Source organism: Lampetra fluviatilis, chromosome 60 (assembly GCF_964198595.1).
Source record: "Lampetra fluviatilis chromosome 60, kcLamFluv1.1, whole genome shotgun sequence".
In the NCBI taxonomy this organism is placed as follows: Eukaryota; Metazoa; Chordata; class Hyperoartia; order Petromyzontiformes; family Petromyzontidae; genus Lampetra; species Lampetra fluviatilis.
In genome coordinates this window covers 1,584,708-1,603,810 of record NC_136334.1, presented here as the reverse complement: position 1 = coordinate 1,603,810, position 19,103 = coordinate 1,584,708, and the positions used below count along the sequence as shown (strand labels likewise).

Here is a 19,103-nt window from a genome sequence, read left to right as displayed (position 1 = left end):
CCTACCGCGAACCACGTTGACACTGCTTCCCGGGCGCACCCACATTCGGACACCCATGAAGGGTGGCTCGACGCGCTTTGCGCGGGATCGACGGACCTATCAAATTCAGAGCGCCAACAGCTTAGAACGCTACTCAGGGAATTTTCCGACGTCTTCAGTCGGAATAAATACGATTTGGGTTGCACTAATCTGCTGCGTCACCATATTGACACGGGTGACAGCGCGCCAATTCGCCAAAATCCGTTTCCGTTAAGTCCCGCCGAAAAGGACCATGTCAAATCGGCTATTGATGACATGTTAGCCGCCGACATCATTTCTCCCTCCACCAGCCCTTGGGGAGCGCCGATCGTCCTGGTTAAAAAGCAGGACGGTTCGTTGCGGTTTTGCGTGGATTTTCGGCGCCTTAACAAAATTTCGGTTGCCGACGCATACCCGCTCCCACGGATGGACGAATCGCTGGACGCCTTGGCGGGAGCGCGATTCTTCTCCACACTAGATTTACTTTCGGGATTCTGGCAGCTGCCTCTGGACGATGATTCAAAGCCCAAAACTGCGTTCCGTACACCGCACGGCTTGTTCCAATTTAACCGGTTGCCGATGGGCTTACACTCAGCGCCGGCAACTTTCCAGCATTTGATGGAATTGGTTTTGGCTGGATTACAATGGGAGTCGTGTTTGATTTATTTGGACGACGTTATTGTCTTTGGAAAAACTTTTGACGAACATCTCCAGAGGTTGCGGGCAGTTTTCCTAAAGATGCGGGCTGCTAACTTGAAATTTAAGCCCCAAAAATGCCATTTGTTACGTGATTCGGTGCGTTATTTGGGGCACATCGTGGGGCGCTCAGGTATTGCTACCGATCCCGCCAAAACGCAGTGTGTCAGCTCCTGGCCGACTCCCACCTCGGTGGGAGAGGTCAGGAGTTTCATTGGCTTCGCGTCGTATTATCGACGCTTCGTCGCTAATTTTGTGACAATTGCCAAACCCCTACACGCTTTAACATCTAAAGGGGTTCGGTTCCACTTGGGTCAGGATGAGGAAGCTGCTTTCTGCTCCCTTCGGGACGCCTTAGTGAAAGCTCCTCCCTTGATTTACCCAGATTTTTCGAGACCGTTTTTGCTCGACACCGATGCGAGCAACACGGGTATTGGGGGCGTGCTTTCCCAGGTGGTTGACGGCGTGGAACGGGTGGTTGCGTACGGCAGTCGGGTGTTGTCTCCAGCGGAGCAACGATATTGTGTCACCCGTAGGGAACTGTTGGCAATTGTCCATTTCATCCAACAGTATCGCCCATATCTGTACGGTCGGCATTTCACCGTTCGCACAGATCATGCGGCACTGCAGTACGCCCTGAGGGTTCAACAGCCATCGGGACAATTGTCCCGATGGTTGGAGGTCCTCCAGGAGTTCGATTTCTAAACGACCTACCGTAAGGGCGTTCGCCACACCAACGCAGACGCTCTGTCACGGATGCCAACCGCCTCCGAATGCGCATGCCTCCTGGGGTCGGGGCGTTGCAAGCCAGCAGGGGACATGATGGTTCCGGTCCTGGCGGCCGCCGCCAATGACGAAACATTGGTCACCGATGATATCGCGGAACAGGGGAAAGATTCCCTGCTTGGGTTGCCCGTTAATGAATGGGGGCGCCTCCAAATGGAGGATACCTCCCTCCTCGCGTTGCGTCGTCGCGCCGGGGAGAGGGGGCGGGGGACGGGTGATGCCGACGCTTGGGGGATGCACGCAGGGTTGCTCATGCTTTGGGACAGCAAATCCCACCGTCACCGGCTGGTGGTCCCTTCGGGATTACGGGGTAAGGTGGTGTGGGCTGCTCATGAGCGCCTCCTCCACCTGGGTACCCAGAAAACCCTCGCCTTGCTCCAGCTTGATTTTTTTTGGCCGGGCATGACAAGGGATGTCGCTGATCTGTTGGCAGCATGCCCTCGGTGTGCGCAGCGCAAACCACCGGCACGGGAGTCGAACCCGCCCTTGCAGTCCATCCAGGTCTCCAGAGTAAACGAACTGGTCGCGCTGGACATTCTGGGGCCATTCCCCGCCACTCCCAGGGGAAATAGATATTTGCTTACTGGGGTGGAATACTTTACGCGCTGGCCTATGGCCTGGCCCCTGGCAAATCAGTCGGCAGCAGCCATCGTGGACGCCTTTGTCCAAGGTTACGTCATGGACAAAGGTGCTCCGGAGCGGCTGCTGACCGACCAGGGTAGAAATTTTTCCGGAAAACTCCTAAAACAAGTCTGTGATCTCCTAGGAACAAAAAAAATTCGAACCTCTCCCTATCACCCGCAAACGGACGGGATGGTCGAGCGTCTGCATCGCACCATCACATCTATGTTGTCGCAGCAAGTTTCGGACTCACAGACTGATTGGGACTTACAAATTCAAGGGGTTCTAGCGGCATACAGATTGGCTCCCCATGCTGCGACGGGATTTTCACCCTTCTTTCTTATGTATGGCCGCGAACCCGACCCACCTGTTCGGGCACAGCTGCAGATCCCCGCGCCGCTGGGTAAAACTCAATTGGACGAACACGTTAAATTTAACCTTGACAAACTGACTGAGGCGCGGGATGCTGCGAGGCTAAATTCTGACAGGCGTCAAAAGGCGAACGAGCGCCTCAGACTGGCTCGCGCGCACGTGCTGCAGTGGAAGCCGGGGGACAGGGCATGGCTGCACTGTCCCCAGGTACCACTCGCGACCTCCTCAAAACTCGTGCGCCCGTGGCGGGGCCCCGTCGAGGTTGTCGAGGTTTTGAGGCCTCAGTGCGTTCGAATCAAATGGGGGAGGCGCCGGTGGTTTGTACACCCCTCTAGGCTAAAACCGTTTGTTGCGGTGCGAGGCCCCACTCCACACACGCAGGGCCAAGCATGTGGGGGGTCGACCGACTCGGAGGGTCCGTCGCTGCTCTCGCCTGATGTGTTGCCGGCTGTCCCGCCCCCAGGTGCACCGGGAATGACGGGCTCACGCCCTACAACCCACACGGGTGATGCCGACGGTCGCGCGACTTCAATCGCGACCTCATCTCGAAAGGGACAGCCGCCACCGGATGGTCCGCCGTCCGGGGTTGCCCCGTGTGACGGGCCTGCGGCAAGGACGCGCGCTAAAATGCGCAGACTCTTATAATATACAAAAGGAAGAAATTTTTTTTTTCTTATTTTCCTTCACGTGTCATGGTTACTGTGTGCTGCGTCGGTGGTGTGCTCCTGGCACACTGTGTGTGTTGTGTTGTGTGTGTGCTGGGGGTTCCTGGCGATTTGTATATACGTTGGGTTACGGAATTCGTATTTATTTGGGGGGGGGTGCGTCGGGTTATTTTCCCTTCGGGGTTTTTAGGGTTTTTATTGTTGTTATTGTTGTTGTTGTTCTCTTCTCGTTATGGTTGAAAAAAATTGAGGCACACGCGGGGCTCAAGGGGTTAATATACCTTAATTGGAATTGTTGCAGCCGGGACGGCTGCGAGCTGTGTAGGGGGGGGTGATGTAGGGCTGTTACGGAGGGGCTGTATGTGTAGGGCTGTATGCATGGGATCACACGGGAAACAAGCACAGGGGGCGGGGCTCCGTGAGTGCTAACGGGGAGGTGCCCGCAACGACGTCCGCACCGGGCAGCCTGGGGGGGGGCCCGGAGTTGTGATCCTCGGAGGGGTATAAAGGGGGATGAGCCGGAGAGATCGGGGCTCAGTATTAGGATGGAGAAGGAAGACTGAAGACGTCTAGCTAGAAGCCCTGGACTCACCTGAGACGCCGCCCTTGTCAGGGCCGCGCAGGACCGAGCCAGTGGCGTGGTCCCGCGACCCAGAGTCAGTCTCTGGGACTCCGGGTACCGTAGGCCGGCTAACCAGTGTCGGCCCAGACAGCCTCCCCTAGCTCAGTAACTGGAGGACTACGAGGCAGATCAGGATAGCTAGCGAAGTATCCCCAGCTATCCGGGTGAGGGGGCCGATACCCCCTCTAGTGCTGTCCTGTTCTGACCGCTTACACGAATAAACATACGTGTGCCTCAACCTTGGTGTCAAGCGTCTTCAACGGTACTTCACTTGTGAGCCCTTCACGTACGAAGGGGTGGGGGGGATTTCGCGAACCAATATTACAATTGTAAATTGTAAACGTTGTAGTCGGTTTACTCTCCAACACACCGGTGTGGTGAACTAGTCACGAATTGGTACGTTTTGTTAACGTGATGCATCCTTACTGAATTGGCTGTGTCGGGTGGTGGCGGGTTTAACAATACATTTATATTTTCGCGAGGTAACCCAACAAATCCTCTGTTATGGATTGTTAATCGTGGTGCGCGACAATATAGACACACACACAATCATTTTTTTTGCAGCGTTTAAAGTCAAACTAATTCGCACGGATTAGTGAAGAGTGAAGGGAATTTTTTTTTAAAATCTGTATTTAATGGTATTCATTTTTCTGGCTATTGTCACCAAATCCCACTGTGGCCAGCGTGGTGAAGGAGAGACAAGAGGACTCGGCTAGGTTTGAGAGCCTGGACAAATGTTGAGAGTGCTGGCTGCCTTCCCGCTTATCTGTGGCCTCATGTGCCTCGAAAAAATAATCTCTCTCTTTTTTTACGATCAGAGGAAACAAGAAGATGCTCGGTGTAGTCTGCACTTTGCTTCGTTCATCATTTCGTTTTTTTTTTCAATGCTTTGCTTTATGTGCTCCACCCCCCCCCCCTTTTAAATGAAAGATTTCACAAAATATTTTACGCTCTTCTTACTCCTTTCCTCTCTCTGTACCCCCTCTCTCTACCCCCCCCCTCTCTCTCCCGGGGAGTGAGAGCGAAAACTGACCTTGTGCGCGTTCCGAATTATAAAATGACTATTGTCGTCATGATTATGATCATCACGACTCTCATCACTCTGTGAGACACAAGCGGGCGTCGTCTGGTTGACATTTCACGGTCGTGGTCATCGCTGTGGGAGAGCTGGTGGGAGCTTCGAGCAGCGGAGGCAACGGACGCGCGACGACGACGTCGATGTCGCGTGTCGCGCCGGAGCGGCATCGCTCGCAAAAAAAAAGAACCGCGGGAAAGGAAGGGGGAGATCGGCGGAGGAATGCCGGGGTCCACGCGTTAACAATCCCCGCCATTGATGGGCAGGTGATTCTGGCCCGCTTGTGCCTCGGGTAAAGTGACTGCTAAGTATCCCGTCTCTCGGCGGAGGCGTTTACGGCCCGCTTTGCCCGTCGCATTTGTGTCGAGCGCTCGCTCAATCGCCCAGTGTTTGTCGCACAATGCCGCCAACATTTCTCGGGCTCCTTCTCTGCGCCGGAGGAGCGTGACCCCGCGGCGTCTCGGCTTTCGGCCTTGATTGCGACGATACGATTCCGAGTTAACAGCGCAGTTTGTATTGCTTATTTAATTTATTTAGCACAACACGCGTGCATTTATATATTACGTATATATGTTTTAAAATGTGAGTTTGTTACCCTAAACTCATTCTGGATCGCGTTGCGTCGTGCCGGCGTTCATTTCGCGAACGAAACCGGTGACGAGGAACTTTCACCAACGCAAGCGAGGTTTCCGTTTTACATCGGTCCAACTGGTGATAGAAGAATAATAATGATAATTTTAATTCGTAAAGCGCCCTCAAACAATCGCTCTCAGGGCTACGATGAGCACGCGAGAATCATCGAGCGCCGGCCGGAGGGCGAAGCGAGAGACCCGTCCGTGACGAGACGGATTCGGGTCGGAACACGGACACGTACCCACCGAGGTGTCCGTGCAGTACGTTGAATTTCCTTCGCGCCGTACGTAGCCGACCATGCTAATCGGAGGTGCGCTACTCTGAAATGCTAATTGATTGGATACGTAAGTATTAACCGATTGGCTGAGCTTATAATATTATGAGGGTGGGCAGCGAGGATTTCGCACCTCCGATTAGCACGGTTGGCTATGTACAGTGCGAAAGAAGTTCAACATACATACTGTACATAGACTCAAAACTACCCATTGACTCAACACTGCCCATAGACTAACACTACCCATAGACTCAACACTACCCATAGACTCAACACTGCCCATAGACTAACACTACCCATAGACTCAACACTGCCCATAGACTCAACACTACCCATAGACTCAACACTGCCCATAGACTCAACACTGCCCATAGACTCAACACTGCACATAGACTCAACACTGCCCATAGACTAGCACTACCCATAGACTCAACACTACCCATAGACTCAACACTGCCCATAGACTCAACACTGCCCATAGACTCAACACTGCCCATAGACTCAACACTGCACCTCCGATTCGCGCAGTTGGCTACGTATGGTGCGAAAGAAGTTCAACATATATACACACTACCCAGAGACTAACACTACCCATAGACTCAATCTTTTTATTTAAAGTCAGCTCGTCATCCCGTGTACATACAAAAAGCAGTTTGAAAGAAGTTCGTCTTCAATTTAGTATGGGTTTGTAGTGAATAGTAGTGATAGTGTAGTGTATAGCATAGTGGATAGTAGTGTATAGTGCGGTATGTATGCTGAACTTCTTTCGCATTGTACGTAGCCAACCGTGCTAATCGGAGGCGCGGGGAGAAAGGACAACAAACTAAACACAACAACAACAACAAGCAGTTCTAAAGAAATTCGTTTTCACGTGAGCCCATTTTTTCTCTCCACCACCAGGCGTCGGCCCTTTCCCAGACGCCCTCCACTGCGTTTGCGACGGACACTTTAGATTTCAATGTGTCGTTAAACCCGCCACCACTAGACACAGCCAACTAGTAAGAGTTGTCACGTACACAGAACGTGCCAAATCGTCACTAGTACAGCACACCGGTGTGTGTTGGAGAGCCAAGCCACAACATTTACAATCGGAGTGCGACGTTTCGCCAGTAATTACAACAATCAGACGACGGCCAGATTTGTGGAGAAATCTTCCTGTTGCGTTCCGTAAATAGAGAGGTAGATGTGATGACGTCACTTGTGTGCTCTTCTTGCACGAAGTGGGGGAGGGATTAATGAATGCATATAAATGCCTATCGGTATCCATTGCCATTGGGGTTATTTATAATAATAATAGTTCAATTTGTAACGCGCGCAAATTTGCAGACGTAGTGGCCGCAACTCAGAGGCGCGGAGCCAAGCTCAGAGTCGCTCAAAAGCATGATTGTAGAGGTGAGTTTTTAAGCTTCTCTTGAAGGAGGCGATTGAGGTGATGCTGCGAATGTGCAGAGGGATATCGTTCCAGACTGTTGGGGCTGCCACCGAGAAGCGGCGCATAGACAACCATTACATTACCATTTACATGGTAATGTAATGGTTGTGTAGTGTTATGCATATGCATTATGTAAGGTCATTGTTCTTATACTTCCTGTCAATTATGCGTACTAATATAGCCGTACCAATGTTCATCCCTATTGAAGTATGGTGAGGTCTATAGGCATGCATTTAAACAATGTATTATTTGATGATTCGCTTCCAAGCAGCACTAAGTCTGCAGCTATCCGAACAGTTAAAATCACTCTTTACATTTTGTCCGCGCAGGTGAAAACGCGGCGCTGGATTTCGAGATCACGTTGGGCGACCCCGAGCGCCGTTTCTCCGTGGACGCCCGCGGGGTCCTCCGTGTGGCCCGGCCGCTGGACCGCGAGTCGCGGCCCTCCCACGATCTCCTCGTGACGGCCGCGGACCGAGCGGCCCCCCCGGCCCCCCGTTTCACCGCCACGGCCGCCGTCCTCGTCCGGGTCCTCGACGCCAACGACAACGGGCCGGCCATCGTGGCCCTGCGGGTGTCCGGCCGCGGATTGGTCCCACGGGAGGAGCCGGAGGAAGGCGGGGCCCGGCCGGCCTTCACGCTGACCGTGCCAGAGGACGTGTCCCCTGGGTCTACGGTGGCCACCGTCGTCGCATTGGACCCAGACGAAGGAGAGAATGCGGAGGTGGAGTTCTCCCTGTCGTGGTCTCGGCCAGAGGTGAGGCTCGGTGTTGTAACGTTCTTATTTACGCGGACTTGTGGGAAATCTTAAAGCCCGGCATGCGACGTTGTTGCGAGGTCGCGAGTCGTTCTGTGCTCCCGCCCCCGATCTTCTTGTTTCGTATCGATTAATAGCAGCGAGAATTAAAGATATAATTTTAGATATTTTACCAAAGGCATTTCTATTCTTCGTTTTGCTATATTTTATCGAATATTATTCCTCACTCTAGATGCACTATTTTGCAATATGTTTCTGTAATCTTAATGTTCAGTTTATCTTCTTGGTTCTTTCGGTAAAGGCACGTAGAAGGGAAGTTATAAAAGAATAAAAATAAAACATAATAAAATAATTCTCACGACGTTTCGGCCACAACGCAAGCAGCCGTCCTCAGGTGAAGACCAGGTCTGTCGGGGAGACAGCGTCTGAATGAAACAACACCACACTTGGAGCGTATATTTAAGCTGGGTTGGTTGTGGCCGAAACGTCGTGAGAATTATTTTATTATGTTTTATTTTTATTATTTTATTACTTTCCTTCTACGTGACTTTACCGAAAGAACCAAGAAGATGAATCCCTGCAGTCACGAAAGCTTTAAATCGAAATTTAACCGCCACTATGGGGTGGGATTCCATAAAACTTTAAGAGCCTTCAACAAGCTCCGTGATAAGAAGGCTCAGCTAATCGAGTCTCTCACCTTTCTGAAGAGATGCCGCGACTCTAAGGTAATACCAATCGCATTTACACTAACCTCTGCTGCTGTAACTTCTTCTAATGCTTAACGAATTCTGTCTAGAACTAGCTTAGCTCTTATCTCAGAGAAAATCAGACTTACGCGCACCGAACTAGATCAGTTAGACAAGACACTCTACAAATCACACTAATCTTTGACTGCAACAATGTCCACATCGGATTGGGAACATGTAGACAATATGACTGCCTCTTCAGCTGCCGCTATGTCGACCAAATGTAAGGACAACTTGATCTCCAAATTCAACCGCCTCTCAAATAAGAGACCAGACCCACACACTGAAAAGCTAGACGTTAACAAAGTCGTAATTAATCGCAGTAACAGTTCTATTTCTGATGGTCTGAAATCCGTTTAAGCTAAAGGACTAAACTTTGCAGTCACACCTAGACACATACCAGTTAATGATATCATTGCCCGAGTAGATGTGGCTCTCAAGGGCCTGGGTCACATCGCTGCAGACGTAGCAAGATCTGAAATCGCTGTAACCCTCAACAACGCTAAGATGCCAGCTAGCAACATCAGCAAAGATGAGCGTTTTGAATTAGCTCAATTAAAAAAGAGGGATGACATTGTCATCCTCTCAGCCGACAAAGGCAATGCCACTGTCATCATGGAAAAAATATAATACAACAACAAAATGCAAGAACTACTCAACGATGGCAGCTATACAAAAATAAAAAGAGACCCCACCAACAGCCTCGTCATTAAAACCAACAAAATAATTTCTGATTCAACCGCATTAATTGATCAAACCAAACAGTTCTCGTTGAAACCTTCTGCAGCCAGGCCACCAAGATTATATGGCCTTCGAAAGATACATAAAGAAGATATGCCTCTTCGTCCCATTGTCTTTACTATCAACTATTCCACCTATAAACTGGCTCGTTTTTTGTCTGAAATCCTGCGGCCTTTCACTGGAAAAACCACCTCTGCGGTACTAAACTCTACGGACCTGGTATCGACAATCAAGGGAATTTCCCAGTCCCCAGACGACCTGCTTGTCAGTTTTGATGTGGTTTCCTTATTCACCAAAGTTCCTGTACCTGACACCATCGCAATCATTGAATACTTGGTTCATCAAGGACTGAATACTGGGGTACCCCTCCTTGGTGAGACACTGCTTAACCAATACATATTTCACCTGGAATGGAACTTTCTACAAACAAACTGAGGGCACCCCAATGGGCTCCCCCCTATCTCCGGTTGTAGCCAACGTGTTCATGGAGAAATTTGAGACTGACGCCATCCAGACTGCCACTCTACGCCCGACCTTATGGAAGAGGTACGTAGATGACACTTTTGTCATCTGGCCACATGGCCGGCCTGCTCTAGACCAATTCATCGACCACATCAATTCCATACACCCAGCCATCAGATTTACCATGGAAGTCGAAAAAGATGGCAAGCTACCCTTTTTGGATGTCCTAATTAAAAGGAGACCTGATGGTTCAATGAGTCACTCTGTCTACAGGAATTCCACCCATACGGATGCTTACCTTAAACCGGATTCCCACCACCATCCATCCCAGAAGAATTCCCTCATCAAGACTTTATACCATAGAGCCCAATGCATCTTCGACCAGGAACACATTGCCAGTGAACTCAAACACGTACGCCATGCTCTTAAGGCTAATGGTTACTCTGACTACACAATCCGCAAAGCCATCGCTCCAACCATCAAGAAGGATCCTGTTGAGGAGCCTTTCAAAACCATCACCTTACCCTACATTGCTGGGGTCACAAAAAAGATCTCCAAATCCTGATTAAACACAAGATCCAGGTCCGATTCAACACAGTACACAAAATTCGTGATCTGGTCGCGTCTGTAAAAGATGTGGTTCCAGACATACAGTACCTTGGCGTCTACAAACTAAGTTGCCTCTGTGGTAGCAGTTACATTGGAGAAACCAAACGACATGTCTCGGACCGCATCCGTGAACATAAAGCAGACCTGAAATACGGTAGGACAAACACCTCAGCCGTGGCAGATCACTGTTACAATTCAGTGGGCTCACATGACATTGACTTATCCAAGACATAGGTTCTCTGCAAGCCATCTGGCTACCATGAGAGATTCGTTCATGAGGCGATCCACATATACAAACACAGAGATAATTTCAACCAAGAAGATGGATTCTGGCTCAGCAATCATTGGAATGACGTAATAAACCATTTCGGATCTTAACTGATTGTGTTCACGTTTACGGTGACTTTCAGACCGCAGTCCACTGACTGGCATGACTATATATCTTGTATTCTCCGCAGGGAATGGGTTCTTTGCTCCGCTGCAAGTCTCCTACTACCACTCTTCCATTGACATATTTCGTTGCTTCCTCTTAGTATCTTTCACTCGACGGTCAATGGTATAGTGTATAGCAGATTGTATGATAATAAATAGTATAAAATTGTAATGTTTAATACAATGTATAAGGCAATATATAGTATTGTAATTGTATTGTGAATATACAGTAGTGTGATATACAGTAGGGTGGATAGAATAATACATAGTGTAATATTACACTATGTATTGTTCTAAGGTATAGGGTGGTGCATAGTAATACAGTATATAATTTAATGCTGGGTTTGTCTATGGAAGCATATAGTACGGGGTAGACCCGTGTGATGTAAGGGAAAAAAGTTTAGCTGAAAGCATATTATATTTTTGCGACATAGAATTGTAATGTATTACTTACTGTTAGTAGCTCAGCTTATTGGAGAGTATATTTAGTATACTCATGATACTATGTAGTTTATACTTTAGTTTTTACGTGGTTGTTTAGTTACTGCAGCTACATTCTATTAACATTCCTTCCCTTTATTAATGCTACCCCTATTCCCTCCCTTTGATGCTGCTAATCCTGCATAATGCACGGGCATAATATGACTTTGAAACCCCCCCGCCCACCTCCTACGCATTTCACAAGTAGTACTAATCACATACCTGCATTTCCCATAAATATGCTAAATTCCTCTTGATATGCAAATTATTTTGTCAAGGCGCCCTTCCCCCCTTCCAACCCAGCTTAAATATACGCTCCAAGCGTGGTGTTGTATCATTCAGATGCTGTCTCCCCGACAGACCTGGTCTTCACATGAGGACGGCTGCTTGCGTTGTGGCCGAAACGTCGTGAGAATTATTTTATTATTGTTTTATTTTTATTATTGTATTACTTCCCTTCTACGTGACTTTACCGAAAGAACCAAGAAGATGAATCCCTGCAGTCACGAAAGCTTTAAATCGAAAAATGTTCAGTTTAGTTAAATATTACATTTATAATTAAGTAATATATTGTAATTTGTTTTAATGTGTTGACTTTTTTCATTGCTGTATTTATTGTGTTTATAATTTTTATGCGACCTGCAAACGTTGTGTTTTTTATTTAACAGTTTTTTGTTTGTTGATGAAACCCGATTCAAGCGCTTCTTAGCTCACAGGGCAATTATAAATAAACTGTTCAACTGTTCAATAAACTGTTATCCACTCAATTGTCTGTTCAGACGCAGAGTGGATCTCCTCCGTTCCTCCTTTAAAGGAGTGAAGGCAGCAGCAGCACCGGCGGTGTCTTTACGAAGCGGTCGACGGTTTGGGATTCGTGGCCGCGCTACTCACAGGCAGCCGAATTTTTCGATGCGCCATTTGTGCATCAGGTGGCCGCATCGGCCGTGCCCCCCGGTCCGATGTCTCAGTTGGCTCTCCATCGCGGCTGCAAAAACAAACGGCGGGGCATTGGTGGGGTCTCTCAAGAGGTCTGATTGATGAGCCGCCACCACTGAGATTCTGCTGTTCGAATGTGGGCAACCACCGATGGTTCAACTGGGTTCTCACGCGTATCAAGGTGATGCTCGTGGCCTGATCACCAATGACTTTAGGAAAAAAACCGTCACGTGAATATGTGCTTGGGCTAATGTCAATAAATTCCAGCCCTGTCCGAAACGTTTCACTTCACGTGCCGGAAGCTTCGTCGGGAATCCACTTCCTGTAGCTCGCAGCATTGGGAGCGAAACGTTGGACATTGTGCCAAACAATCCCTGGTATCACCTGAAATCACACCGGCAAGCTGTACAGCAAAATCGAGTAAATATTCAGAGTCGCACCTTTTCGGTGTTCCCAGTTCCTCCTCCCCCGCCACCCCCTCCTCCTCGATCAATCAAACAGGAATCCGCTCTTTTCACCCCCCCCCCCTCACCCCGGCCCCAAGGGATCACGACCGCCGCCGCCGTTCATGATCGGCGCTCGCGACGGCGTCATCCGCACGTCGGCTGACCTCGACCGGGAGTCGAACCTGACGTCGGCGGCGTCCTCGGGGCGCTACGAGCTGATGGTGCTCGCGAGCGACCGGGTGGGCACGCGGGCGGCGGCGACGCCGCAGCCGCCACCTGTAGACGCGGCGACGGTGCTCGTCATCGCCGAGGACGTGAACGACAACCGGCCGCGCTTCGCCGCGCCGGCGTACCGCGTCCGTGTCCCGGAGGACGCCCGTGTCGGCGCCGTCGTGGCGCGCCTGTCGGCCGCGGACGCGGACGCGGGCCTCAACGGACGGGTCCGATACAGGATCGTGCCGCGTCGACAGCGACACGAGGTAGCTCCGCGGCGGGGGCGTGAGGTTTATTGGCGAATATCGCGTTGTCGAAATTCATATGTTTATATTTTTGTTTTTAAATCTCCCCACGCTCTGTTCATCGCATGGTGTAAATGGCCCCGCCACAGTTCGTCGATCGGCAAACATTGTGTGGCGGTAGGGCAAAGCGTGGGAACTCGCACGGAGTGGTGGCTTAGCTGGTGACGATTATCTGAACCGGTCCCGGGCCTCCCCTAGGTCGACTCAGCCTCAAATAAGTTCCTGGTGCGGTGCATCAACATTGTCACTGGGGAGACAAAGGCGGCCGGGCGTGGTACTGACCACCGACCCCCTCGTGTGCCGTGCCAGCCTACGTAAGTGCTTGCTAACAGCACTTGCCCCAACAGTCTGTTACAGGCTGTAAGGGAGTCTTTGTCTGAGACATCTGGCCAGCGTTGAGGGAGCAGCAGCAGGCCCTCGCGGTCGCGCTGCCGCGTGTTTTGTGGGTCGTGCCGCGTCGTACGGCGTCGCGCTCCGCGTGCCGGTTTTGGCGTTCGGTACGGCGGGAAGCGGCGACAACACCGATGACAACTTAACGCCGTGTGACCGGCGGCAGCTCTGTGCGCGCGACGACTGCGCCGGGACCGGAGTGGAGGGCTCGCGCCGCGGGGACACGGAGGAGAACGACGACGACGAAGAGGAGGATCGGGACGACGACGCCGCGTTCCGCATTGACCCGGTGACGGGAGAGCTGCGAGTCGCTCGCGGCCTGGACCGCGAGCGCAGGGACGCGTACCGCCTCGTCGTGGAGGCGCGCGACGGGGGCTCGCCGGCGCCGCTCACGTCCGCCGTCGCCGTGGCGGTCTCCGTCACTGACGTCAACGACCGCGTCCCGTCGTTCGGGAGCGACGGCGTCGTGGCCGGGGTCCCGGAGGGCCTCGGCGGGCCCGGAGGGCGGCCGCTCCAGATCGCCCAGGTGAGAGCCCTTCCCCCCGACCGTCGGGGTCGACTGCTCGCAGGGCAGCGGCGACGTCGCCAGCCGATGTTGAATCCCCCCGCCCGCGTTTTTCTGCCCCCCCCCCCCCCCGTCTGCAGCTGTCGGCGCGCGACGACGACTTGGGCCCGGCGGGCGTGGTGTCGTACGCCGTGGTAGGGGGAGACTACGAGCGCGACGCATTCTCACTGTCGGCCTCGGGGAGGCTCGACCTGCTGCGCCCGCTCGATCGCGAGGCGCGGCCCCGCCACCTGCTGCTCGTCACGGCCACCGACGCCGGTACATGGGAGCGAATCCCTCGGTTCACGAGCCGGCCAATCGTCGGCCTCGCCGACTCTGAGTGGGCCGTGTGACCCACTCGTTTAAAAAAACTTTTTTACCAGTGAAAGGCCCATTGAGCTGCTATGTATCTCTTTTTCAGAAGCGACCTGGCTACCACAAATAATAGCTCAACGAACTGGCTTATCAGGTGGAAATTTATAGCAGCCAAATACTCTAAACGTGCGACGTTGATTCTAAACGTGGAGGGAAAACCCGAAGGACCCGGAGAGAAATCCACACGACTGCAGGGAGAGAGATAGATGAACTCCAAATATACAGCAGGCGTGAGGGTCGGGATTGAACCCATGACCTCCTGCATACCAGGCGAGGTTGTTAACATCTCCTAGCCACCGTGATGTTGATGAGACAGAGAGAGACAAGCAGACTCCAAATATACAGCAGGCATCATCACGGCCGGGATCGTACCCATGACCCCCTGTATACCAGGCGAGGTAGTTAACATCTCACTATTGTGGTGCCCTATTTAAGCTGAGCCACCTGCCCTAGGTCGACTCGGCCTAAACGGACCACCCGGTGCCGCTTGGAAATGTCGGCTGGCGAGACCAAGGTGGCCAGGCGCGGCGCTGGCCATGCCACCCCTAACCTGTGCTGTGCCGGCCCTCGTAGGCGCCACTCGCTCACGGCACTCATCCCCCCGGCAGAGCCGAGTAGGCTGCACGGGGGAACTTAGTAGGCGACCGGCAGCGCGCTGAGCGAGTCGCTTCGCGTTTCATTTTCATCAGCGCCGTCTCTCCGCACCGCAGGCTCCCCGCCTCTCACCGGCACCGCCACGCTCACTGTGCTCGTGGGCGATGCCAACGACAATGCTCCACACTTCCCGGGCCGCGACGTGCGCCTGCAGGTGGAGGAGGGTGCCGCGGCCGGCACCGTGCTGTGGACGGCGCGAGCGGAGGACCCGGACGAGGGGCCTAACGGCACCGTCATGTACGCTCACTCGCCCGCCCGCTCGCTCAGCCACTCGCTCGCTCACCCGCTCACCAGCTCACTCACTCACGCACTCACTCACCTGCCCGCTCACTCACTCATTCACTTGCTCACTCACTCGCTCACTCACTCACTCACCTGCCCGCTCACTCGCCAGATCACTCGCCAGCTCACTCGCCCGCCCACTCGCTCAGCCGCTCGCTCGCTCACTCGCTCACTCACTCACCTGCCCGCTCACTCACCCGCTGTCTCGCCCGCCCGCCCACTCACTCACTCGCTCACCCGCTCACGCACTTGCACGCTCACTGACCCGCTCACTCACCAGCTCGGTCACCCGCTCACTTGCCCGCTCATTCACTCATTCACTCACTCACTCATCCGCTCGCTCACCGCTCCCCAACGTTTGTGTCTATGACATCCGTTTGATATCTGCCGTGTGGTTCCTGAGACAGAGAGATGACAACAGGGAGACAGGGAGACCCAGAGATAATGAAAGGTGGACAGACGGACACGGAGAGGGATAGCGAGGCACTTACAGAGATAGCTGCATTACACAAACCCACCTCGTGTTACTTCTCCTTCGCCCGTTCGAGCCTTCGCGTGTCTCCGAGTCAACGTCCGTCTGTCTCCCGCGACCGACGGCGTCGTCGCAGGTACCGCCTGGAAGGGGGCGAGGGGGCCCTCGAGATCGATGCCGCGACGGGCGAGCTGCGGACGCTCGCGCCACTCGACCGCGAGTCGCGCGACGGCTACCCGCTGCTCGTGTGGGCCACGGACGGGGGTGCCCGCACCGGCGGCGCCCTCTCCACGTCCGTCTCCGTGCTCGTCACCGTCACGGACGTCAACGACAATGGGCCAGCGTTCCTCAACGCGCCGTACGTGGCGAGCGTCCCCACGCCAACGCCGAGCGGTAAGCGGGCGGGCGGACGCGTGGACGGGCGGCTGCTCGTGAGAATAAATGCTGCCGCGCCTGGAGCCCTGGTGTTCCAGACCGCAGTGGTGGCGTGGTGCCGTGGTACGAAATGAACGCCACTGCTCAGAAGGGTATTGCCGCTGCAGCCAGCCGCTCTCCTTGCGTGCGGCTAGATGGATGGTGAACTCATAAGTCCGTGTCCAGATTCGAGGTATTTGTGCAGCAACACACCCAGTGCTTTACAGCAACACACCCAGTGCTTCACGTCGTAGATGCGTTCCCCAAGGGTGCAACGACGAATATCGAAACGACGTCAATCAAAGCGATTCACATGGTAATCGTAGTAGGTGGTGGTAGTGGTGGTGGTGGAGGGGGAGGCGAAGGCTAATAGGCGACAGATAACAAGACAGGATGGACGATGCTGTGAGTGACGTGCGCATGTGGGGTTGAGGCAACGCTAATCGGGGTAGCCGCATAGATAATAATGTTACGAGAGTATTTGCGAAATGACGTTAAAGGGGGAGACGTAAATCGGGGTGTTACTGGTTACGTATAAAACCTGAAAGGCGAAATTCTGATTTGGTTTAACACGTAGTAAGGCTTCCATGGCCAATATAGAGGTTTTGGTTAGATCGCGTAAATATAAATGTGTCATTAAACCAGCCACCATCCGACACAGCCAATCAGTAAGGTTTGTCAACGTGAACAAAAACGTGCCGATTCGTTACCGGTACAGCGCACCGGTGGTGTGTTTGGGAGTAATTCCACAACATTTACAATTCGAGTACTGTGACGTTTCGCCAGTGATTACAACCAGCATCGTCAGGTGACAGCCAGCGTTGTGGAAAAATCCTCCTGTTTCAGTCTTAAATGGAGGGATACATGTGATGTCATTACCTGTGAGCCAATCAGGTGCAAAGGCCAGAGGGGGTGGGGGGGGGCTTAATGCATTCATATAAATTGTTAGCCAGGACGTGGCTTCAGTTGAAGTTCGGTTGGAGGGCTTCGAGTTCACAGTGCGGTCACACACAACGTGTCTCATCGACTTACATCGCACAGAAACCCATAGACTCGCATAGAGACCTTTAGACTCGCACATAAACCCGTAGACTCGTATAGAGACCCCTAGACTCGCACATAAACCCGTAGATTCGTATAGAAACTTGCATAATGGTTCACTGCTGTGTGGTCAGTGTTCCCACGTTCACACTCTGATTGTGACGGTCGCTGTGGGTGGATCTGTCGAGAGACGCACGGATTCCATTGAGTGCGTTGAAAGTGTGTGTGTATATGTACGTTGAACTTCTTTCGCGCTGTACGTAGCCAACCATGCTAATCAGAGGTGCGGGGAAGGACAACAAACTAACGCACAAAAATTAGTTCTAAAGAGAGTCGTTTTCAATATAGGTGATTTAATAGCGCACAGCCCCAGTGGCTTCCTGATATCCAAAGGAAGATCATTGCAGACGTCCGCAGAAGCGCATCAGAAAGCGTCACACTATGCGGCGTTGGTCTTTGTTCGACGGCCGAGCCAAAAAAGCCGCCGCTGCGAGGGTGGCCATCGGAGTCCGCGTGATGGTCGCGCGTACGGTAGATATTCAACCCCGGCGGTTCTATTTCGTGAAGCCGCGGAAGCCCCAATTTGCCAGGCGACCTTGCTGTGCCAAAGAGCAATCTGGACGATTAATAGGCGGCGGCGGTTTTGGTTGATTTAATTGGTCGTGGTGTATGAGCCAATTGGGTGAGGATGTGACAATCGTCGCTGCCTGTGACACCTGGCAGGTCCCTGGTGGTCACCCGTCCGAGCCCTAACCTGGCTCACCAACCAACCCTGGCTGGCTTGCGATGCGATGGGGTGCATTTACTACGGGAAAAAAACCCAACTTGTTAAAAAAAAGATGGCGAGTGATGCGGGACCCATGCATCCTCTCCAGCGTGACCTCTGCCTGCCGGCCGTGACCTCTTCTCCTGTGATCAGGGTCAACGGACAAAGAGGCCAGGCACGCGTGGCTGCTGCACCGCCACCTCCCCGCGTGCCGGGCCGGGTCCTTTCGTTGTCGCTCATTAAACGTACTTGCCCTCGCTCGCTCTCCGTGGCCTTCACGGTGAAACTGGGTCTCTGGTGGGGGTGAGTGCGTGTGTGTGTGCAGAGCGGTAGTGTAGTAGCGGTTAGCGCGCTGCGCTACGAATCTGGCGACCCGGGTTTGATTCCCACTCACGGCCAACATCAGTGACGATTATCTGAACTGGTCCTGGGCCTCCCCTAGGTCGACTCAGCCTCAAATGAGTATCGAGTGAGGTGTGTAAACATCGCCACTAGGTAGACAAAGGCGGCCGGGCGTGGTGCTGGCCACCCACCCACCCCCGCGTGTGCCACAGTGCTGGCCTTCATAGGTGCTGCTACTCGCTCACAGCACTTGCCCCAACACTATATTACAGACTATACAGGGGATCTTTGTCTGTACATGTGTGTGCCTGTCTGTCCATGTGTGTGTAAGTGCGAGTCTGTGGCCGTGTGCCAATATGTCTCTTGTCCATGTGCTGTTCGAATCTGGCAGGCTGCCCTGGTTATCACGGTGGCGTGCATTCACTCTAAAATACCGCGCACCGTCACAGTCGACGCGAGACATCCGGTGACGTCATTCACAAAACCAGCAGGACACCGTGTG

General features: G+C 52.7%; 1 protein-coding gene across 1 annotated transcript in view; it reads left to right on the top strand.

Annotated features, from left to right (window-relative positions):
• Positions 1-19,103, top strand: part of LOC144950932 (protocadherin Fat 4-like) — a 76,566-nt gene that overhangs the window by 42,648 nt on the left and 14,815 nt on the right. The window contains exons 4-9 of the mRNA XM_078881112.1: positions 7,524-7,951; positions 12,902-13,282; positions 13,878-14,237; positions 14,357-14,534; positions 15,341-15,521; positions 16,175-16,431. Of these exons, the coding sequence (XP_078737238.1) occupies positions 7,524-7,951; positions 12,902-13,282; positions 13,878-14,237; positions 14,357-14,534; positions 15,341-15,521; positions 16,175-16,431 (1,785 nt within the window). The remainder of the gene's footprint in view (positions 1-7,523; positions 7,952-12,901; positions 13,283-13,877; positions 14,238-14,356; positions 14,535-15,340; positions 15,522-16,174; positions 16,432-19,103) is intronic.